This window comes from Oncorhynchus mykiss, chromosome 17 (genome assembly GCF_013265735.2).
Source record: "Oncorhynchus mykiss isolate Arlee chromosome 17, USDA_OmykA_1.1, whole genome shotgun sequence".
NCBI lineage: Eukaryota > Metazoa > Chordata > Actinopteri > Salmoniformes > Salmonidae > Oncorhynchus > Oncorhynchus mykiss.
The window spans coordinates 23,670,331-23,695,827 of record NC_048581.1 but is presented as its reverse complement, the minus strand read 5'-3'; the positions used below and the strand labels follow the sequence as shown (position 1 = coordinate 23,695,827).

Here is a 25,497-nt window from a genome sequence, read left to right as displayed (position 1 = left end):
ATGTGATATGTGATATTTCATTAATAATTGTTGTTGTTGTTGAAATTATTAACAATTTCTTAAAACCTGTTGTCATTATGTGGTATTGTGTGTAGATTGATCAGGAAAAAATATATTTAATCAATTTTAGAATAAGGCTGTAGCCTAAAAAAAAGTCAAGGGGTCTGAATACTTTCTGAAGGCACAATGGGAAATGACTTTTACATTTTTACATGGAACTTCCGCGACACCTGCGCAATACGGATTGAATCCAGCCCTTAGTGTTTGCTTTAGCCTGCCTGGATTGTCAGATGGGCGGGGTTTTTGCAATTTTGTGAATTGGTTCCATTCTATCAGACAAGCTCAATCAAGCCCAGTTGAACTGTTTCAAATGATTTTAAATAGGACTTTGAACCCAGGTATGGTAGGAGGAGAGGGTTGACAGTGGAACAAGAACAGCAAGTATGAGGGAGAATTCTTCCACACATTCTTTTTTTATTTGTAAATAATAAAAATGAACTCCTTTTTTTAAAATATAAAACACACACATCATTTGAGCCACACCTGTTATACCAAACAAGAAACGCTGCAGTGAATACATTTTTATCTGATCGTTTTCTTTTATAGTTGTTGTTTCAGTTTGAACACATACATTGTAAACAATCAGCATTTTTTTTCTCTCTCCTAATAATACTGACAAAAAAAAAAAAAAAAGAATAACTCACTAAACATAAAACCAAAAATTTGACGTTTTTATAAATGGGGTTTTACATGGCTGGGGTCATAGGTCGTAGGTTGTAGGTTTCAAAGCATGGAGAGAGAGAGAGAGGTGTAGTGACGACAGCTTTTGCAGATAATATGGCCTGATACCCTAGTACACTCAAGTGTGGCAATTTGGGACTTTCCCCTGAAGCCTTGAAGTAAAGTAGTGTCCCTTTGTGACTTTCTAAATCCAATCGTAGTCTTAAGGAACTTGACAATGTCCCCGTAATCTGACTTGGCCCCATTCGTAAATATCACTAAACCGTTTGGTTGGTTGAAAAAATATTTACAATATACCTAAATTACTTTCGTTACATTATACTAAATAATTTGTGTAATATATGTATCCATATATCTTATTACATCATTATGTTCAACATAACTATACTTTGTATATAAGTTGATCTGATTTATACATATTTAACCATGAAGTCTCAGCCCCATAGAGGTAAACTATGATGTGTACAGTAACTGTAGATTTGAAAGAATGGGCGGTGAGGATTGCTTAGTACGACAGTACAGCACGGGTTCAATAGCTTTAAAAAAGACATCAACATAATCTTGGTAATCAACTGGTTTCGAAACATTCAGCACCGGAATGAAGGATGTGGACTAGACTTGACTGCAGCTGATAATTTCGAATGTCTTCGCGTGATGTGAATGGCTTCGGTTTCTCTTTATATTTAAGTACGAGCAAACTGTACAAGTGCATGCAACATACAAGCGGGCCTACAGTATGTGGAATTAACACATATCTAGTTCAGTTCAATCTTCTTTTTTTTTCAGTATCGTTTTTGTTTTACAAAATGTGCATGCAGCTTGGAACAGGTCCGAGTCATGCTGGCCACGCCCCCTTTGGGTGTGGCAGGAGTCAGCCGGCCTGACGAAGGATGAGTATTGGTGTTCCTGTCCTGAAAGTTCAATCTGATTGGTTACTTTTCACATTCACAAAGATGCAGAAGGGAAATTTGAGCAACTGATGTTTTTTGTTTTTCCAAATAATCAAGACAAAGAAGAAATGAAATGAACCCAAAAAATACATTTGCAAGCAGTATTTAAAATGTAAAAAAATGTCATTCACTTTTTTTTTTAAATCTCAAAAAGTGTAACTTTTTGCCGTAAAAAAAATCAAGCTTATTTGTGCTTGCGTTTTTGAATCTCAAAATAATGTAAACTGAAATTTCAGACAAAACCCCTAAACATGTGCTGGGGTGAGGGGAAGGATACTCCAGGAAAACAGCTTAATGAAAGTTCTCGTGATTGTGGACAAAGATACGTCTTTTTTTACAGTCACTTGTTGACACCCTAGTGATAGTCCAAAGTGAAATGTGTAGTTCTATTTATGGGTCAAGATAATGGAGGTCTAATATACATCTATACAAAGACAACTGGGTTGGACTTTTTGTAGGTGACTGAACGAAGAAACAACATTGTAATCCCACACTAATCTCATCGTCAAGTGTAAAAATCGTCATTTAAGATGTGTCACTGAACAGTCCCCCTGCATCTCATTGCAGACACATGATCTAATTTTCTCTATTTCGTATTTTTTCTTTGTGTCTTTTTATTCTTCACCATGCATACATCAGACAACTCATCGTAAACCTCATACTCATCATAGAAACATTGTTGTGCCATAAGTAACAAAGAAGTCAAACGTACCAAAGACAAAAACAAGAGAGCGGCTTGGACCAGCCATGGTAAACATATTGAAAACAAAAAAAATGATATTTGACAGAGAAGGACCAGTAATGTGAATCCACAAAGTCTAGGCACCAGAAGGAGACCCCTGTTTGCCCGGACCGACCCCACCCAGAAGCACTCTGCCCTGGGGGCCGAAGTGCTGGCAGTCTGTTTGGGGGCCGGATGGGGGCCACTGCGGAGAGGACATTATGGCATCCCCTGAGGGACAAGGAGGATGACACCTCTGTCTTGGGTCCATACATTCTGATGCTAACATACATTTCTTTGTTTATTGATGGTTTGACTAAAAACTACCACCCTGCTTCCTTTCACATTTACATTTCTACGTAGTTTCTTCAATGAATCGAGTGTCTCCTTACCGCTCGACTCCAGTACAGCCTTACCTAGCTACCAAACATTGTTTATTATCGACAGCCCTAGTTCTTAGATTACAACCGCGAAAAAACAATGACGAATTTGTTACTGGAATGAAACACTGAAACCTTACGCTCTCTAAAACAAACAAACAAATTACATGATGCCAGGAGTGATTGTCAGATCTCAACAAAGCTTTTTTTTTTTATCATTTGTGACTCTGTTTCTTGATTGTTGTTGTTCTAGAATAATTTTTGTCCGTTAATCTCTAAGGTGACGTTAATTCGTTTCACAAAGCGGTAGGCTAGCCTTAGTCCCATTGGTCCATTAAGATTGGTAGCTGTAGTCCTATTGGTCCACTAGGATCGGGTGCCCGGTGGGCCCGAGGAGCTGTCCAGTGACGACTGGGAAGCACGTCGAGTCAGGGAGGCTAGTGTGGGGTCCACTAAAGAGGAGGGTGGGAACAACTTGTACCAGCCAATCACTGTGCTTGTTAAGTCTAGTTCCTCCAATAGGATTTGTGCAACTCCCATGAAGCTTTTGTGGTCCATTCGTCCGTAGTCTCCCCAGACGATCACCTGAAGGAGAGAAAAAAGACCCCCAAAAATGTATTGATTAAAACCTTTACAGCTTAAATGGTTAAATAAAGGTTAAATAAAATTACAAATCAAAAATGGTTTTAATATTATTCATGGGATGCATTTATTTAATTATTGAATTAAAACGTGATTGAACTTTCTTCATGAAACAAGACTTTGACCCTCACCTGTAAGACTTTACCCTGTGGGCTCTCCTCGAATTGCAGCGCTTGCTGGTACAGCGGGTCCAGCGTTTTCCGTGCAATCTTGGTTTTCTTTTTGGCTACATACGCTCCATTATTCAACAGATAGACCTTGACGTATGGAGCTGACGAAAGAAAGAAAGAAAAAGAGAAACAAGAGGCAGATAAGGATAAGGATAAGGATACTCAATTGTGGTTCTAAACATGGTCCAATTGAATAGTTTTCTCTAGGTGGGCGACTACATGGAACCAGATAAGACTACTCCTGGATTAAAAAAGCACTTTCAATGGACTTTGCCCTGAATTATATTTTATCTCAATGCAGTCCTCCACCCTTCGGTGGCGCTACCACCAGTGTCTCACCAGGGAGGGATTTGGATCCAGGCTTTTGTACAAGGCCCCGAGCTCTGATCACCTCCACCTCCAGCTGACCCTTCTTGTCCATCATTCCGATCTGAATATCACCTGGGAAGAAGAAGAAGTATAACGAGTTGACCAAAGATGGTGGATAAAGGAAGATGTCCGACTCAGGCCGTTCACTATAGATCATCTTTTCACAGTTCCGGCTTCCTATATGCACCAATGCGACACCAGCTGATGTCTCGCCTTCTGTTTTGTCTCTGGTTGACTAAACAGGAACGGGATTGAACCAATCAGAACCGGAAGTAGGCAGGAGATAAGGGGGATGTTCGAGCAGATCGCGTGATGGTCACCGTCGTGTTTTGCATTATGGGAATAAACATTTCCAAAAATCATGTGATCAAAGATCATGCCGTTTTTGATGAAGACGCCTTCACGTCGCTGCAGTTGCTTCTCACCAACTGCACCATGCAGTCATCACCTGCATTGTTGGAGGCACTATTTGTCAATCAATCATTAGGGTGTTTTTGTTTGATGAACATGGCCAAAGACGTGCCTAAAACAGGAATCAAATTTACCCCGATTCTAAAGCAACAAATGAAAGTGATATTTGAGACCTCTCTCTAACCAATTAATTGTACACGTGTTTTGTTTCAGTTTGATAGTGTGTGATAAAGAGGGGTATAGAAAAGTTAATTTCAACATAAAGATGTTGTTTTAGTAAACGATAGCAGCTATGTTGACACTGCTATGTTGATCTGAGCCTTGCTGTTGGAAACCACCACAGTGTCTGACTTTTGGCTGTCGCAGATGCACCCCCGCGACTGCAATCGGTTTTGCTAGGCTTACTGCTCGCACACACCTGAGGTCATAAAATAGGAAGTAGTAAGAAAAGTTGGCAATTGAGTTTCTCAAGAGGGAAGTTGGAAGGATATTGAGTTACTGAGGTAATATGGAGACGGAAGAAAGGAAGCGATGTGAATCAATGAAACTGATTTGAATATCAAGTTATCAATTGGGGAGGAGTCACAGAGGAACTACGATAGGGCAATAACATGATGAGTAGACAGAACAGAATAGGGGGATATTTACTCACCTATGGCAGGTGTGGCCAGCGTTTGTCTGCCCACCAGCTGGGCGGGACCCAGACCATCCAGGAAGTCGCTGAACTGGTTGCCTGGCTGTCCCAGACGCACCCCACCGAAAAGCAGACTGGAACAGAGGAAGAACACAGTCAATATACAGCTAATTACCGTATATAACCTATGGGTCCTAGGTTATATTATCTATGGAAATCACTGTAGTAACGCTGAAATACTGAGTTGTTTACTTTACAGTGAATGTCAACTCATGTTGACATTGAAAAAAAAAACATTTGGACCCATAAACAGAAAGAGGAAGAAAGGGACGAAGAGAAGAGGGGATAGAGGGAGGAAAAGGAGAGAGACATACAGTATACAGGGAGAGATAGCGAGAGAGAGAAATACAGAGAGAGAGATGAATATATATATATATATATATATATATAGAGAGAGAGAGAGATTGGAGATACTGACTTTCCCTCGGAGTTGCAGCTGTTCATGGTGCCGTTGGTGGACTCTTTACTGGACTGTCGACTCATGTTCCTGGTCATCTCTACAGCCATGCCCGTCTCTGTGCTCCTCTGGATGGACGCACCCTTCTCCTTCTTCCCCTTCCCCTCTGGTACCGGAGAGGAAAAAAATAGACACAATGTAGTGGAGAGCTAAGGCTAATGGCTAAGTTAGCACGGCTAATCTACTGTCTTCCTGAGACCTGAAGTGCTATCTTCCAGGGTCAGTGCTAAACAACAGAACTCTCGAGGATGAACACATTTAGGCCAGAAGGCTTTATTTTGTGGTCCTCTTGAGGAGAACCAGGTGTGGAGCCATGCATTCCTAGCTGCCTCATCGTCGTGATGGGACACAGTGACAGAGCTGGGGAACCATGTTACATCTCAGAGGACAAAGGACCCAAAAGAGAAATTGAAAGACCCGGGAAGTCAAAGAATCCTTTTCTGTCCATGTGTTTTCACAAATCACAGCTGAACAATGGGTTGGAGAGGGTTGGAGAGATGTTTAGAGAGAAATAACAACATGGTTTGTTATTTCAAGGTTCCATCCCTCGTCACGTCAACACAACCAACCTAATACAGACAATGGCGTACAGTACAGTCAATCCTAAAGGACGATACAGTAGTACATGGTGATAATACGCAGGTTGATGTCTATTGTCAAGAATCTTTCCCTGGAGGCAGAACTGAGCGATTTCTGCTAGATGGAGTGATTTCTGCTAGATGCTAGTGTGTTTTTTGGTCTTAATTTAAGGTTAGCAGTGTGGTTAAGGTTAGGGTTAAGGTTAGACTTAGGCTTAAAATCGGATTTGATGGCTTTATGGCTATGCCAGCTAATGACCACTCTGCATAGCTGCCTCTAGAACAAGATTCATGACAAAGAACGCTAACCTTTAACAATATGAAAGTATTCAAGCTTGAAAAATGTAAAAACAAGTCCTCCTTACCTTCTCTCAACCCAACATGAATTCTATGATTTTATCAGCAAAGAGGGTACCTATCACACAGAACACCAATCGTACTGCTATACTTTATAACAATGGGGAGAGAGGAGAGAGGCATGGAGAGACCCCCCCTAGGCTCTAGTTTCCTTTATAATGGCTTTTTATGTCAGCTACAAAGAGGAGTGCAAAAGAAGAAGAGGAAGAGAGTGCAGTTGGAGCCTTTCAACTACCTCTCTCTCTGCCTCTCTGCTTCCTCTCTCTCTCCCCACCCTCCAGTGAGTCCAGCCAGGCTGAGAAAGATTCCTTCAAGTCTCTCTGACTGAGAGCTTGGCCGCAGCGGGTGTCATCTAGAGTTGAAACATGTTGTTTTGAAACTCTTTTATAACATGCTTTTTTTGTGGGTTGCATTCGTAAGATTAGAATTCCAGCATCGGGACATTTTGTTGCGCAGTCACGTAAACAAAAGGTCAAGGGTCAAGAGTGATGATGCACCTGCTTCTCTTTTTTTTTTACTCTTATTCAGATGAAAGTGCTATAAGGTAGCTTCAGGTCACTCTTAACCCTAAAAACATCTGAGAACTATCATGTCATGGCCACTTGCTGATAGTCCGTACTGTCTCATTTTTACTGTCTGTAATGTCCAATTGTTAAATGTCTGTCTACCACCGTCTTTCAATGTAAACCGTAAATCAAAACAAAATATCAGAGCCACATTTTCAAACCACAACCATCCCGAGCGTCTCCTTCATTTGGGTGAGGGCCAGTTTTGACCTTTGAACTCACCCGGGCCGATGATCTGCGACGTGCTGCGACTACGTCTGTTGGAGACGATGGAGACCACCCTGGCACTGAGGCTGGAGCGTCTCTTCTTGCCACCCATGCCCACCGTGCCCAGCGCCGTATCCGATTGGCTGCCGTCGGTACGCTCTGACGCGTAGATCTCACCGCTCACGCTTGTGCTCTTCAGCATGGTCCGGCCTGGCGCCGCACGAACCTGCCGACTAGAGGGAGAGAGAGGAGAGTAAAAGTTCAATCTGGAACCACAGTCTTGAGATATGAAATGAGCAGAGGAACTTATAACATAAGGGGTTACCTTCACTTTAGTGGGGGAAAACACAGCAGTATAATAAACTTCAATAATTTCTAAGGATCTTATACAGTATGATATGAGGCATACAGTGATTGGTGAGTGATTGTAATGAGTTTATATGATATTGATGATATTGATATTGATGATACAAAAAAGCCTGAACAGACTCCAAAAGATCTCAAAACAAAAAAATGATCTCAATGATCTCAAATTATCTAACATTTCCAAATACGCTTCCAAAATCCCACACAACTCAGCAATATGCCTTATGTGTCCAATGTCCATCATTGCCGTTTTTTTGTAATGGTCGATAACACTGAAATAGAATTAAAACACATTACAATGTATATTATTTATATCAGTGGAGGCTGGTGGGAGGATGGGATAGGAGGATGGGCTCATTGTAATGGCTGGAATGGAATCAATGGAAGGTATCAAACACTTCAAACATATGGAAACCACATGTTTGACTCCATTCCATTTATTCCACTCCAGTCATTACAATGAGCCCGTCGTCCTATAACCCGTCCTCCGATCCCCCACCAGCCTCCTCTGATATAAGTATATATATATATATACATATATATATATATATATATGTGTGTGTGTGTGTGTGTGTGTGTGTGTGTGTGTGTGTGTGTCTCTTTTGTAATATAAATGAGTCTCTCAGTCTCAGCCAATAGCCTTAGCTGTTCAGGCTTCTTCTCCTCAGACAGGCCAACATACAGCAGGGACAGATGACACTCAGTGCTCTGTGGCGCTTTCTAGGGGTTCGGAGGAGCTGGTGCATGTCCATCCCCTCTAAAGGGGTCGGGGTGCTGCAGGAGAGCCCCGCCACACTGCCCCCGTCCCGCATACCCATCGTGGACCCTCTCCATGTGACCAGGGGGCTAGGGAGGGGTAGGGTGGCCTGGGGCCTCTCCTCAGCCCCGTGGAGGGGGGTGATGAAGGGGCGAGGGCCGGCGGTGGGGTAGGGAGGAGGGTACTCCAGCTCAGAAGAGGTCCAGGGGGGGTCTGGACAGCGGGAGCACAGGACGCATGCCAGGAGAGATCTGAGATACACACTAACGTACAAACACACACGCAGACACACAGAGGCACAGGACACAACAACGAAAGTTGACACACACAACCACATGCACAACATTAAATCAAGCCAAATAAACAAGGAGACAATATCACATGTGATGTTGTATGTCAGCTCAAATTACCAAACACATTTCCCCGCATTGAACAATTAAGCCATACACTGAGATTGAATAATGGGACTAATAGAATATAGCAGCCTCAGTTGGAGAGAAAAGAAGAAGGAGGTTTGAGGAAGATGGGAGGATATAAAGGGACAGAGTCAGAGAAGTCCATAACGTCCACACCTCCTCTCATAGGCAGCTAAGTCTCATAACCAAGCACCTCCAAACTGACTTCGGGACAGTCATCAATATACTGTATGCATCCAAGTATCTCCATCAAACAACTCCACATTGACCTGGGGCCTTTCTACTGCGCCGTTTTTGAAATACATAACGTTAGGCATCGGGAACTACAAAAGTTTTGCTACTTTTCTCAACAACATTGATGCCCTGAATTCAGCAGGCGCTATCGACAGATCAGATCAGATCAGATCTGATCAGTTGGAATAAGGGATGGACTACTTTCTGCACATAACAAGCTCAGTGTGAACCGTAGTGACTTGACACAATGTTGGCCGAACAAGATGTACAGTGCCTTACAAAAGTATTCACCCCCCGTGGCGTTTTTATTTAGTTGCATTACAACCTGTAATTTAAATTAATTTTTATTTGGATTTCATGTAATGGACAAACACAAAATAGTCAAAATTGGTGAAGTGAAATGAAATTAATGACTTGTTTTAGAAAATAAATAAAAATGTAAAAAATGAAAAGTGGTGTGTGCATATGTATTCACCCCCTTTGCTATGAAGCCCTTAAATACGATCTGGTGCAACCAATTACCTTCAGAAGTCACATAATTAAGTAAATAAAGTCCACCTGTGTACAATCTAAGTGTCACATGATCTCAGTATATATACACCTGTTCTGAAAGGCCCCAGAGTCTGCAACACCACTAGGCAAGGGGCACCACAAAGCAAGCTGCACCATGAAGAACAGGTCAGGGACAAAGTTGTGGAGAAGTACAGATCAGGATTGGGTTATAAATCCAAAACTTTGAACATCCCACGGAGCACCATTAAATTCATCATTTATTTAAAAAATAATATGGCACCACAACAAACCTGCCAAGAGAGGGCCACCCACCAAAACTCACAGACCAGGCAAGGAGGGCATTAATCAGAGAGGCAACAAAGAGACCAAATATAACCCTGAAGGAGCTGCAAAGCTCCACAGCGGAGATCGGAGTGTCCGTCCATAGGACCACTTTAAGTTGTACACTCCACAGAGATGGGCTTTACGGAAGAGTAACCATTGCTTAAAGAAAGAAATAAGCAAACACAGGGACTGGGAAACTAGTCAGAACTGAAAGAATGGTGGATGCTGCTAAATACAGGGAAATTCTTGAAGGAAAGTTGTTACATTCTTCCAGAGATTTGAGACTGGGACGGAGGTTCACCTTCCAGCAGGACAATGACCCTAAACATACTGCTAAAGCAACACTCGAATGGTTTAAGGGAAAACATTTAAATGTCTTTAAATGGCCTAGTCAAAGCCCAGACATCAATCCAATTGAGAATCTGTGGTATGACTTAAAGATTGCTGCACACCATCGGAACCCATCCAACTTGAAGGAGCTGGAGCAGTTTTGTCTTGAAGAATGGGAAAAAAACCCAGTGGCCTGATGTGCCAAGCTTATAGAGGCATATCCCAAGAGACTTGCAACTGTAATTGCTGCAAAAGGTGGCTCTACAATGTATTGACTTTGGGGGGTGAACAGTTATGCACGTTCAAGTTTTCAGTTTTTTTGTCTTATTTCTTGTTTGTCTCACAATAAAAAATATTTTGCATCTTCAAAGTGGTAGGCATGTTGTGTAAATCAAATGAAACAAACCCCCCAAAAATGTATTTTAATTCCAGGTTGTAAGGCAACAAAATAGGAAAAATGCCAAGGGGGTGAATACTTTCGCAAGCCACTGTAGCTACAAACAAAACGGTGAAATGGTTACAGTCTGCCGTGAAGCGTTCACCCATGTATATGGTACCTGGATATCAACAATGGAGCCAGGCTAACAGGAGCTCAACTTATACAACCCTCTCTATAAAACTACCAAAGGAAGTCCTTATTTCCTTGCGTGTGACTCCAATTATTGGCCAGTACATGCTGTAACTGTATGTTTTGTATCCGCTATGACTAAAGACACTGGGGACACGCCCGAAACAGCTCAGAGAGGCTACACCAAACGCTAACATGCAGCCGGGCCAGTGCATAGCACATAGCCGGCAACCTGACACCGACAACCGAACCAGCCATCACCCACCCCCCATGCGCTTCTCTCTCGCTCTCCACATTCAACGAGAGACAGACGACGCAGTTGTGCGAGGCACTGCTAGGGGTGTCCACGGCCATGGAGGAAGCCTCCCGGCGGCACCAGGAAATGTAGGCGTTCAGCAGTGAACTTCTTTGAATCTGCTGGGGACTTGCGTGCTATTAAGTGATGAATCTGTGACATGTTTGTAGTTGTCACGGGGGAATGGTCTAATGGATACCTTCATTTGTGAAAAAGATATTGAACTTGATGCAGCTAAAGAAAGGAATATTACTCTTCATTAAGAAATAAACAAATCTGACCAAGCACCTTGAACTGAGTAAAGATTCCATGAGTCTATTGGCATCTTTAAATGCTTCCTATCAAAACATCCAAGAGGATCATAATGGGACCTTCCTGGACTATGATCAGTTTCTGCCACTGCACCCCTCTACTAGCTAGAACCAGGAAATGGCTTCTCATTGTTTGACTCCAGGTGAGCGTTAATGGATGCGTCTCGGAACCAGAAAGAAGGAGAATAATCGTTCTCGGCACGCCTGCCTACGTCCCCCGCGTCCAGACTTAACACAATTCAAATCGCTTTTAGCACCTGTGCCAGCTGTCTTCTGCCGGGAACTTGGGTGTTCCCTCTATGGCTGTGGATGTCAAATCAAATCAAATATTATTTGTAAAAACAAAGGGGGTGGGGTCAATGTAAATAGCCCGGGTGGCCATTTGATTAATTGTTCAGCAGTCTTATTGCTTGGGGGTAGAAGCTGTTAAGGAGCTAGACTTGGCACTTTGGTACCGCTTGCCGTGCGGTAGAAGAGAGAACAGTCCATGACTTGGGTGACTAGATTCTTATTCAATTTTTGTGTTGTGTTGTTGCCTACCCTTACCACCTGGGGCGGCACGTCAGGAAGTCCAGGATCCAGTAACAGAGGGAGGTGTTTAGTTCCAGGGTCCTTAGCTTAGTGATGAGCTTTGTGGGCACTATGGTGTTGAACGCTGAGCTGTAGTCAATGAACAGCATCCTCACATAGGTGTTCCTTTTGTCCAGGTGGAAAATGGCAGTGTGGAGTGCGATTGAGATTGTGTCATCTGTGGATCTGTTTGGGCGGTATGCCGAATTGGAGTGGGTCTAGGGTTTCTGGGATGATAGTGTTGATGTGAGCCATGACCAGCCTTTCAAAGCACTTCATGGCTACCGACGCGAGTGCTACGGGGCGGTAATCATTTAGTCAGGTTACCTTCGCTTTCTTGGGCACAGGGACTATGGTGGTCTGTTTGAAACATGTATCTCTCCCTGTCCTAGTCAATCAATTGGCTGAGCACAGCCTGGACCACTGCGGTCCACCTCCACTGAGCTGTGCTCTCTAGATCAGAGTTCTGTCCCTTTGGCTGTTGTGGCCTGGATGCAGCCGGGGTCTCAGCAGCCCTCTATTCAGGTGAGTTATATGGCCCTGGCCTTGCAATCAGCTTCGAGACACAGCCGAGGCTGGATCATTCCGGCTATTGTGATAGGGAGTTCGATGGTAAGGCATATATCTGTACCTGGGGCAAGGACTTTGTGTTTTCCTGGGGCAAAAGTTCAGGATATCACCATGTTGCTTCCCGTGGCTGTGAGTCAGTCACCGGGGGCTGATACTGCCATGGTTCATTTGGGGTCGAATGACATTATGAAGGGCAGCTCATAACAGCTGGAGATGGATTTGAAAGAACTGATTGGGTCACTACTTCACACCAACAAACACCTCATAATGTCTGTCCCTCTGCCCTCCCTAAATCGTGGGATTGAACGGTTCAGCAGACATTTCGTCTTCCATAACTGGCTATGATTGCAGCTCTGTCGCTGTAACACTTATTGACAATTTTGATAACTTCTGGAAACAAAGCTCGAATTATAAGGAGGATGGTATCCACCCAAATCATTTGGGTTCTTTGACCCAAGTCCAGCTGATTTAATCCCTACCATTGTGTCACAGAGTTGTCATAATGTTTCAGGGGTGTTGGAAGACACGACGTAAGTAACCTCATTTATGTCCCTCTTACTGCCCTGAATGTCTCTGCTCATTCTACAGCTATTGTATGTGATTACATGCCTATGAGCCAGTGTTATACTGTTAGCACTGGGGTGGTGTCCCCTAGCAGGAAGTCCACTGTGTGCAGCTAACCCTGCGCTAATATAAATAACCAGAGGATGTCTACCTCTGCTAAGCTTCCCAGTAAAACAAGAAAAACAATTAAGCATCCCAGAAGTGTTAAAAATAGCCCACGTTAACATATATAGCTTAAAAAACAAGGTTCATGAAATCAATAATTTGCTAGTAACAGAGGACATTCATATTCTGACAATCTCTGAAACTCACTTAGAAAATATATTTGATGATACAGTGGTAGCAATATATGGTTATAACATCTACAGAAAAGACAGGAATGCCAAAGGTGGAGGTGTGGCTGTTGTTATTCAGAACCACATTCCTGTAATGCTTAGAGAGGATCTCATGTTAAATACTGTTGAAGTAATATGGCTACAGGTTCATCTGCCTCACCTAAAGCCTATTCTGGTGGGAAGCTGCTATAAACCACCAAGTGCTAACAATCAGTATCTGGATAACATGTGAAATGCTTGATAATGTATGTGATATCAATAGAGAGGTACATTTTCTGGGTGATTTAAATATTGACTTCGCTTTCAACAAGCTGCCCACTCAAGAGAAAGCTTCAAACTGTAACTACTGCCTGCATCCTGGTTCAGGTTATCAATCAACTACCAGGGTAGTTACAAACACTACAGGAATGACATCATCAACATGTATTGATCACATCTTTACTAATGCTGCAGAAATTTGCTTGAAAGCAGTATCCAGATCCATCGGATGTAGTGATCACAATATAATAGCCATAGCTAGGAAAAGGTCTTACAATAAGATTTGTAGTGATTCTTATGTTGTTGATATAAAGAATATTTGTTGGTCCGTGATGTGTAATGAGGAGCAATCAGATGACGCACTTGACACATTTATGAAATTGCTTATCCCAGTTACTAATAAGCATGCACCCATGAACAAAATTATTGTAAAACTGTTAAATCCCCATGGACTGATGAAGAATTGAAACATTTTATGGTTGAGAGGGATGAGGCAAAAGAAATGGCAAACAGGTCTGGCTGTACAACCAATTGGCAAACATACTGCAAATTGAGAAATCATGTGAGTAAACGGAATAAAAAGAAGAAACTACACTTTGAAACAAAGATAAATTATATAAAGAATGATAGTAAAAAGCTTTGGATTACCTTAAATTACATTTTAGGCAAAAAGGCAAACTCTGCTCCATCATTCATTGAATCAGATGGCTCATTTATCACAAAACCCACTGATATCGCCAACTCATTTAATTATTTTTTCATTGGCAAGGTTAGCAAACTTAGGCATGACATGCCAGCAACAAATGCTGACACTACACATCCAAGTATATCTGACCAAATTATGAAAGACAAGCATTGTAATTTTGAATTCCGTAAAGTAAATGTGGAAGAGGTGAAAACATGATTGTTGTCTATGAACAATGACAAGTCACCGGGATCTGACAACGTGGATGGAAAATTACTGAGGATGATAGTGGACAATATTGCCACTCCTATTTGCTATATCTTCAATATAAGCCTACTAGAACGTGTGTGCCCTCTGGTCAAATTGTGTTTGACCAGACACAATGCTATTTTACAGTAAACAAATTGACAACAGACTTTCAGTGCGCTTATAGGGAAGGACATTCAACAAGCACAGCACTTACACAAGTGACTGATGATTGGCTGAGATAAATTGATAATAAAAACATTGTGGGGGCTGTTTTGTTAGACTTCAGTGCGGCTTTTGACACTATCGATCATAGTTTATACATTTAAAAATGTATGTGTTATGGCTTTACACCCCCTGCTATATATTGGATAAAGAGTTACCTGTCTAACAGAACACAGGGGTTGTTCTTCAATGGAAGCCTCTCCAACAAAATCCAGGTAGAATCAGGAATTCCTCAGGGCAGCGCTCTAGCCCCTTACTTTTGAAAATCTTTACTAACAACATGCCGCTGGCTTTGAGTAAAGCCTGTGTGTCTATGTTGCAAATGACTCAACACTATACATGTCAGCTACCGCAGTGACTGAAATGACTGCAACAATTGAGAAAGAGCTGCAGTTAATTTCAGAATGGGAGGCAAGGAAAAACTAAAAGCTTTGTATTTGGGACAAATCATTCACTAAACCTCAACTAAATCTTGTAATGAATAATGTGGTAATTGAGCAAGTTGAGGAGACTAAACTGCTTGGAGTAACCCTGGATTATAAACGGTCATGGTCAAAACATATTGATACAACAGTAGCTAGGATGGGGAAAAGTTTGTCCACAATAAAGCGCTGCTCTGCATTCTTAACAGCACTATCAACAAGGCAGGTCCTACAGGCCCTAGTTTTGTCGCACCTGGACTACTGGAAAATTGCAATTGGCTCAGAACAGGGCAACACGGCTGACATTAATAATATACATGTCAATCTCTCCTGTCTCAAAGTGGAATGGAGTGGAGGAGAGATTGACTTCATCACTACTTGTACTTATGAGAGGTATTGACATGTTGAATACCTCTCATGCATACCCCACAAGACATGCCACCGGAGGTCTCTTCACAGTCCCCAAGTCCAGAACAGACTATGGGAGGCGCTCAGTAGTAAATAGAGCCATGACTACATGGAACTCTATTCCACATCAAGTAACTCATGCAAACAGTAAAATTTGATTTAAAAAAAACAGATAAAAATACACTTTATGAACAGCGGCGACTGTGAAGCAACACAAACACAGGCACAGACAGATACACACAATAACATACGTACTATACACACACGTACACGTGGATTTTGTGTTGTAGGTATGTGTTGTAGTAGAGTAGAGGCCTGATGGCACACACTTAATATATTGTGAAATCTGTTGTGAATGTATTGTAATGTTTATAAAATTGTATAACTGCCTTCATTTTGCTGAACCCCAGGAAGAGTAGCTGCTGCCTTAACCAGTCTTCATTATACTGTATGAATCCAATATCTTTTATCAGGTACCTTCAAACTGACCTGGAGCCAGTCTGCAGCAATCTGAGAAACCAGCGAACAACCCACCACATTCCATTCTCTCTCTAGTCCACAATAGCTATGATCTATCTCTTAGAACGTATGTCAAAGGCCTTGGGCCCTCTGTTTTATAACCACTCTGTTTGGATTGACGCACACACACACAAACACACGCACACGCACACACGCACACGCACGCGCACACACACACACACACGCACACACTTAGAAAACATTAGGCTGTTAATAAGGGCCTGCCCAGGAGAGGCTCAGGGGATTGGGTCATTTGTCCGTGTCAGCAGGCAGGCTGTGGTGGACTAGACTGGTCAACCGTAGGGACGTTAGGGCTGTGCGGGGAGGGAAGTTATGGGTGGGGTTATGTGAGTGAGGCTGTTGGGGTTATAGGACTATGGGATGGTTGGCTAAGAGAGTATAATAAGACTGTGCTGGATTTGAGGGGACACTCGTTTGTACATGTAAAGCAGAGGTGTCAAACTCATTCAACGGAGGACCGACTGCAGCAAGTTTTTGGTCTTTCACTTCAATTAAGACCAAGAGAACCAGGTGAGGGGAGTTCCTTACTATTTAGTGACCTTTATCCATCAATCAAGTACAAGGGTGGAGCGAAAACCCGCAGACACTCGGCCATCCTTGGAATGAGTTTGACACGTGATGTATAGCCAGGTAGGTTTGAGGGGACACTAGGTGACAGTCACAGTAGGTGGTTGAGGCTGTTTACAGGTCACAACAAGATCAATGGGGTTACGGGGACCATGCTTAGTGGGTACACAGCGATTATGTGAGGTCCCTAAAATATGGGCCCTTGTATGCCATGGCCCATTGTAGGTCCCTCCATCCCGTGACGGAGCGAGGGGCATTTTCTCTTTTCTTTACCTGGCGTCTTTGGGGTCCCCAGACACAGTGTGTCTCCTCCTCTTCAGCTCTTGAGAGAACCGTCTCTTCCCTGCTGCCCTCATCCTCTCCTGCTCTCCATTCATCCCCCACGAGATCCTCCTCTCCTTCTTCTCGTCCTCTAAAGACTTGGACCTGTGTCCATTCATTTTGGGTTTCCCCACCGTGTGTGTTTGTGTGTATGCAATGCAAGTATTCACAGAGAAACACGATCATGCAAAAAGATTGAAACGTGCACCAATTAGCATGCAGAAAAAAGACAGACGAAAGGAACACAGACTGATAAAAGAACGGGCATGCAGGACTGACAGAAGAACAAACTCTACAATATGCTTTTGATTTCTTCAATATCTTCAATTGGTTCTTGATGCCCAATTACCTTGTAAATGATCTTGTAAGAACATAGCGGGGTACCGACCTGAGCCGCCCGCGCGGGCGTTCTGATTGGATGGACATGTAGGAGGTGCTGCTGAGGCGTGAGGCACTGCTGGCGCGGGATAGGGCCGACGCGTCACTCATGTCGCTGTCTGACGAGCGGGCCGACACGTTGTCAGAGCTCCGCCGCTGTTCCGCATACATCTGAAGGCGGTGAGAGAGGAGAGAGGAAGATAGTTACTGTACATAGTTACTGTACATACAGTAGGTCCAATAAAATACTGGTGTCTAGCTGAGGTTTATGTGTAGATCTCCAACAGTGGTGGAAAAACGACCCAATTGTCATACTTGAGTAAAAGTAAAGATACTTTAATAGAAAATGACTCAAGTAAAAGTGAACGTTACCCAGTAAAATACTAATCGAGTAAAAGTCTAAAAGTATTTGGTTTTAAATATACTTAAGTCTCAAAAGTAAAAGTAATTGCTAAAATATACCTAAGTATTAAAAGTAAAAGTAGAAATCATGTCAATGACCAGAAGGCACTATTTTCTTGTTTTTTAAATTTACGGATAGCCAGGGGCACACTCCAACGTTCAGACATCATTTACAAACAAAGCATTTGTGTTTTGTGAGTCCGCCAGATCCGAGGCAATAGGGATGACCAGGGTTGTTCTCTTGATAAGTGCATGAATTTGACCATTTTCCTGTCCTGCTAAGCATTCAAAATGTAACGAGTACTTTTTGGGTTTCAGCAAAAATGTATGGAGTAAAAAGTACATTATTTTCTTTAGAAATGTAATGAATTTTTTTTTTAAGTTGTCAAAAATATAAATACTCAAGTAAAGTGCGGATACCCCAAAAAACTACTTAACTAGTACTTTCAAGTATTTTTACTTAAGTACTCTAAACCACTGCTCCCCAATACCCAAAGTGGCATCTGTGTTGTAACTGACAATGAAAAAGTAATCAGCATGGAAAACTCTCCAACTTTTTATATGTGGAGGACAGTGGCCATCTTGAACGACAGTTAATATATTGTAGCTCTAGGTCTAGAACTATATAACTACAACAGAGTTGTAATGTTAAGGTGGACCAGGAAATAGTGCCTGTCTTCCAGCAGAGAGATGCAGCAACAGTACTGACCTCTCGTTTGGTCTTGAGGTCCGTCTCGGGGTCATGGGATGCTGAAGGCCGGTAGGAATGTACTTTCATGTTCATCTGTCTGGCTCGCTCCTCTACTGCTAGAGCTGTGAGGAAATGGCTTAATTCATGAATACAGTAATAATACAGTAAATTACACGAGAAACACGCAACCTCTCAAGTGAATGACAGTGAAGGTGAAGGATGTAGGGTGAAGTTGCTCCTAGACGCTGATCTTGGGTCAGTTTTTCATTTCCCCTACTTATGTTTAAGGTTAGGTTTCGGGGAAGGGAAATCTGATCCTAGATCTGTACCTAGGGGAAACTACACCCGGGAACAAGGTGAACAGAGGAACAGGAGGTGATTGGAGGTGTTAGACAAGTGTACAGTACTCTAAGTGTCATTGCTCTATTTGAACACTAAGTGGCGCATGCTGTGCATCACTTTCATTAGATGTCATGTATGGAATACTACAGCGTGCACAGAGGGTCATAATTGTTGGGGGATATAAAGAGGGAAAAAGCTCATCACATCTACTGGATAGAAAGGGTCTAAAATCTAAAACATAATATAAAGTTGGGTCAGATACAGTCGTGCCATAGAATTACCTTTTTCATTAGGTTTACTCGCATCAAACGGTTTATTATCTACAGGTATATTTTCTTCATGTACATGGAGGTAGAAGAGAATGAGGAATGTAAAGAAACAGAGAAGACTGAGGAAGAGTACTCAGACAAAATGGTTTTGATTGGTCGTAGTTGTAGTACGAGACACATCATGACACGCACAGACAGACAGACAGACAGACAGACAGACAGACAGACAGACACACACAGACACACAGACACACAGACACACAGACACACACAGTCCTTGACAACCTACCTTGCTCTACACTACTGCTTCTGGCAGGAACCTGTGGCAGCTGTCTGCCCCTGCGACCTGACTGGGGAGTCCCCGTAGGAGGGGAGGGGCTGTGGGTGTGTGTTCTGAGGGAGAGAGAGAGAGAGAGAGAGAGAGAGAGAGAGAGATGAGGCAGAAAAAGAGAGAATAGGAGAAAGAGAAATGAAATACAAGTGAATGAGTTCAACTCCTCCACAGTAGGCCCATTCCAGCATATATAAAACCCAGGGTGGCTACATCCTTGACCATACACAAGAGGGAACAGATGGGATTGGTTTACTGCTCCCACAACCAATAAGAGCAGCAGAACAGTGAGGTATAGGGAGCACAGAGGTCAAAACAGGACAAAGGGGTACAACAAGGGGCTATATTTTAGGGCACCAGCATGCACCTGTCCTGTCGTGGTGAGTTAGGGGCAGATCCCCCCAGGGGTGTCTGGTTAAAGGGACGCAGCGGTCCCCCTCTCCCCCTACTGCCCCTCAGTATAGAGGTGGGCTGGATACGACTGGCATCAACAGGCCACGTGGAAAGAAAAGAACAAACAAACGAAAGAAAGCTAAATGATATAAATGGTAAAGAATGTAAATCATATAAAACATAATGAAGGACCTTATGGCCCACAATGTAAATCATATACAACATAATGAAGGACCTTATGGCCCACAATGTAAATTATATACAACATAATGAAGGACCTTATGGCCCACAATGTAAATCATATACAACATAATGAAGGACCTTATGGCCCACAATGTAAATTATATACAACATAATGAAGGACCTTATGGCCCACAATGTAAATTATATACAACATAATGAAGGACCTTATGGCCCACAATGTAAATCATATACAACATAATGAAGAACCTTATGGCCCACAATGTAAATCATAAAAACATAATGAAGGACCTTATGGCCCACAATGTAAATCATTAACAACATAATGAAGGACCTTATGGCCCACAATGTAAATTATATACAACATAATGAAGGACCTTATGGCCCACAATGTAAATTATATACAACATAATGAAGGACCTTATGGCCCACAATGTAAATTATATACAACATAATGAAGGACCTTATGGCCCACAATGTAAATCATATACAACATAATGAAGGACCTTATGGCCCACAATGTAAATCATAAAAACATAATGAAGGACCTTATTGCCCACAATGTAAATCATATACAACATAATGAAGGACCTTATGGCCCACAATGTAAATCATAAAAACATAATGAAGGACCTTATGGCCCACAATGTAAATTATATACAACATAATGAAGGACCTTATGGCCCACAATGTAAATCATATACAACATAATGAAGGACCTTATTGCCCACAATGTAAATCATATACAACATAATGAAGGACCTTATGGCCCACAATGTAAATCATATACAACATAATGAAGGACCTTATGGCCCACAATGTAAATCATAAAAACATAATGAAGGACCTTATGGCCCACAATGTAAATTATATACAACATAATGAAGGACCTTATGGCCCACAATGTAAATTATATACAACATAATGAAGGACCTTATGGCCCACAATGTAAATCATATACAACATAATGAAGGACCTTATGGCCCACAATGTAAATCATAAAACCATAATGAAGGACCTTATGGCCCACAATGTAAATTATATACAACATAATGAAGGACCTTATGGCCCACAATGTAAATTATATACAACATAATGAAGGACCTTATGGCCCACAATGTAAATCATAAAAACATAATGAAGGACCTTATGGCCCACAATGTAAATGATATACAACATAATGAAAGACCTTATGGCCCACAATGTAAATTATATACAACATAATGAAGGACCTTATGGCCCACAATGTAAATTATATACAACATAATGAAGGACCTTATGGCCCACAATGTAAATCATAAAAACATAATGAAGGACCTTATGGCCCACAATGTAAATTATATTCAACATAATGAAGGACCTTATGGCCCACAATGTAAATCATATAAAACATAATGAAGGACCTTATGGCCCACAATGTAAATTATATACAACATAATGAAGGACCTTATGGCCCACAATGTAAATCATAAAAACATAATGAAGGACCTTATGGCCCACAATGTAAATTATATACAACATAATGAAGGACCTTATGGCCCACAATGTAAATCATATAAAACATAATGAAGGACCTTATGGCCCACAATGTAAATTATATACAACATAATGAAGGACCTTATGGCCCACAATGTAAATCATATAAAACATAATGAAGGACCTTATGGCCCACAATGTAAATTATATACAACATAATGAAGGACCTTATGGCCCACAATGTAAATCATATACAGCATAATGAAGGACCTTATGGCCCACAATGTAAATTATATACAACATAATGAAGGACCTTATGGCCCACAATGTAAATTATATACAACATAATGAAGGACCTTATGGCCCACAATGTAAATCATATACAACATAATGAAGAACCTTATGGCCCACAATGTAAATCATAAAAACATAATGAAGGACCTTATGGCCCACAATGTAAATCATTAACAACATAATGAAGGACCTTATGGCCCACAATGTAAATTATATACAACATAATGAAGGACCTTATGGCCCACAATGTAAATTATATACAACATAATGAAGGACCTTATGGCCCACAATGTAAATTATATACAACATAATGAAGGACCTTATGGCCCACAATGTAAATCATATACAACATAATGAAGGACCTTATGGCCCACAATGTAAATCATAAAAACATAATGAAGGACCTTATTGCCCACAATGTAAATCATATACAACATAATGAAGGACCTTATGGCCCACAATGTAAATCATAAAAACATAATGAAGGACCTTATGGCCCACAATGTAAATTATATACAACATAATGAAGGACCTTATGGCCCACAATGTAAATCATATACAACATAATGAAGGACCTTATTGCCCACAATGTAAATCATATACAACATAATGAAGGACCTTATGGCCCACAATGTAAATCATATACAACATAATGAAGGACCTTATGGCCCACAATGTAAATCATAAAAACATAATGAAGGACCTTATGGCCCACAATGTAAATTATATACAACATAATGAAGGACCTTATGGCCCACAATGTAAATTATATACAACATAATGAAGGACCTTATGGCCCACAATGTAAATCATATACAACATAATGAAGGACCTTATGGCCCACAATGTAAATCATAAAACCATAATGAAGGACCTTATGGCCCACAATGTAAATTATATACAACATAATGAAGGACCTTATGGCCCACAATGTAAATTATATACAACATAATGAAGGACCTTATGGCCCACAATGTAAATCATAAAAACATAATGAAGGACCTTATGGCCCACAATGTAAATGATATACAACATAATGAAAGACCTTATGGCCCACAATGTAAATTATATACAACATAATGAAGGACCTTATGGCCCACAATGTAAATTATATACAACATAATGAAGGACCTTATGGCCCACAATGTAAATCATAAAAACATAATGAAGGACCTTATGGCCCACAATGTAAATTATATTCAACATAATGAAGGACCTTATGGCCCACAATGTAAATCATATAAAACATAATGAAGGACCTTATGGCCCACAATGTAAATTATATACAACATAATGAAGGACCTTATGGCCCACAATGTAAATCATAAAAACATAATGAAGGACCTTATGGCCCACAATGTAAATTATATACAACATAATGAAGGACCTTATGGCCCACAATGTAAATCATATAAAACATAATGAAGGACCTTATGGCCCACAATGTAAATTATATACAACATAATGAAGGACCTTATGGCCCACAATGTAAATCATATACAACATAATGAAGGACCTTATGGCCCACAATGTAAATTATATACAACATAATGAAGGACCTTATGGCCCACAATGTAAATTATATACAACATAATGAAGGACCTTATGGCCCACAATGTAAATTATATACAACATAATGAAGGACCTTATGGCCCACAATGTAAATTATATACAACATAATGAAGGACCTTATGGCCCACAATGTAAATTATATACAACATAATGAAGGACCTTATGGCCCACAATGTAAATCATATACAACATAATGAAGGACCTTATGGCCCACAATGTAAATTATATACAACATAATGAAGGACCTTATGGCCCACAATGTAAATCATATACAACATAATGAAGGACCTTATGGCCCACAATGTAAATCATATACAACATAATGAAGGACCTTATGGCCCACAATGTAAATTATATACAACATAATGAAGGACCTTATGGCCCACATTGTAAATTATATTCAACATAATGAAGGACCTTATGGCCCACAATGTAAATTATATACAACATAATGAAGGACCTTATGGCCCACAATATAAATTATATACAACATAATGAAGGACCTTATGGCCCACAATGAACCAGAACACAATAAATGAAGGACATAACAATTCAAGACAGAACTGGGGCTATGGGTCTACTGACAGTACACCTTAACAACGCTCATTTAGAAAAGGTTTTGCTGTGCTGCTAAACTGCATTCACAGCAAAATCACAATTTGTAACAATTCAGATTGACATCAGACGTCAACACATTCTAGATTTGAAGAGCGACGATCTCCATCCAGATAGAGGACAGGATGAATGAGGGTGTATGAGAGAGGGATGGGGTGAATGAATGAATGAATGAAAGAATGACCTTACCTGTCAGCCTCCAGGCCTTTCTTGCTGTTACCTCTCTGACTGTCAGGTCTGCCCAGGCTCCCTGACTGCCTGTGGCGTGGAGGACATGAGAAGAAGACAAAATGGAGGATGGGTAACCCGATGGAGAAACTAAACTAAAGACGAATCTTGAATGTGCGTTTTATTTCAAATAAAAGAGATGCTTTGGCTGAAAGGATTTTGTTTAAAAAAAAATGTTTGATGCAACATGTTAGACGACTATGTTGCACTACTACATTGCTTGCTACTAACTGTTCAGAACAGAAACATCACAACACCATGACAACAGAGCACGTGGAAGTCAGATGTGTAGCAGAGGAAACAGGAAGTCAGATGTGTAGCAGAGGAAGCAGGAAGTCAGGTGCAGGTCATTAAGGTGAAGCAGCAAGAGGAGCAGTAACTACAGCGTTACAACAACCCACCAGCTTACACTGTAATCTAGAACATCTAGGAAAGCTATAAAGTGCAGGGTTAGGGTTAGGTTTAGGGCAGGGCTAGCGCAAGGGTTAGGCTTATGGTTAGAGGAAATCTTTAGTAGCCACGCAGTGCTAAGCAAGTACAGTAGCAGGACTGCAGCTTGGGTCCTGGGAGGTAAGGGTAGGGCTAGGTCGGTACCCAGTACCTTTCTTCCTCTGGGGAGGCCTGCTCTACTAAAATCCTGGGGCCTGCGGGCTGTCTGCGGGGCAGAGAGTTGGAGCATCTGGAGGTGTGGTGGGGTGAGGCATCCCCCAGGTGGGGAAACAGGGAGAGGGACACAGTGAGGGAGGGCTGGGTTCATGTTAGTTTAGAACGAGCTAAAATCATTGGGATTCCCTGGCAACTAGAATGCCTCTGCTGGCCAAAACAGTCAGTGACAGTAGGTGTGAATTATTGTGCAGGTCAATGTGAAAGAGCTGTTATTGTGTAGTCACTGTGTTGCTCAACACCTCTCAATATACACTGAGGAGCTAGTGGTGAACAAAATTGATAGATAAGATGTATGACAAGAACGGGTGATGTTGTGTGATGTTGAATCTTTGTTGATTCAACGTATTGGTATACTCTGGGAAAATAGAACACTCAAATGATAGTTTTTTTACAGTATTTGCGAGAATTAAGAACGTTCAACTACTAAAGAAACATTGTGAACCTAGAAAAGGAGGTGCAGTAGGTTATCTCCTATAGAGGAGGATGGTGTGTGTGTACCTGTCTTTATCAGGAGAGTAGAAGTTGGTGTGTGTGTTACCTGTCTTTATCATGAGAGTGGAGGTTGGCGTGT

General features: G+C 41.4%; 1 protein-coding gene across 8 annotated transcripts in view; it reads right to left on the bottom strand.

Moving 5' to 3' along the window:
- Positions 1-444: 444 nt before the first annotated feature.
- rims1b (regulating synaptic membrane exocytosis 1b) overlaps positions 445-25,497 on the bottom strand; it is a 107,166-nt gene continuing 82,113 nt past the window's right edge. For 3 of the 8 annotated variants that reach the window (XM_036949436.1, XM_036949437.1, XM_036949438.1), the window contains 13 exons: positions 24,862-24,939; positions 24,222-24,290; positions 19,849-19,962; positions 19,440-19,543; positions 18,558-18,661; positions 17,457-17,617; positions 17,021-17,173; positions 7,259-7,476; positions 5,497-5,641; positions 5,037-5,152; positions 3,944-4,045; positions 3,566-3,705; positions 445-3,377 (listed from right to left, as the gene is read on the bottom strand). In XM_036949436.1, coding sequence (XP_036805331.1) covers positions 3,159-3,377; positions 3,566-3,705; positions 3,944-4,045; positions 5,037-5,152; positions 5,497-5,641; positions 7,259-7,476; positions 17,021-17,173; positions 17,457-17,617; positions 18,558-18,661; positions 19,440-19,543; positions 19,849-19,962; positions 24,222-24,290; positions 24,862-24,939 — 1,723 coding nt within the window. In that variant the 3' untranslated portion in view covers positions 445-3,158. The remainder of the gene's footprint in view (positions 3,378-3,565; positions 3,706-3,943; positions 4,046-5,036; positions 5,153-5,496; positions 5,642-7,258; positions 7,477-17,020; positions 17,174-17,456; positions 17,618-18,557; positions 18,662-19,439; positions 19,544-19,848; positions 19,963-24,221; positions 24,291-24,861; positions 24,940-25,497) is intronic. The other 5 variants (XM_036949441.1, XM_036949442.1, XM_036949443.1 and 2 more) reach the window with 2 other exon arrangements.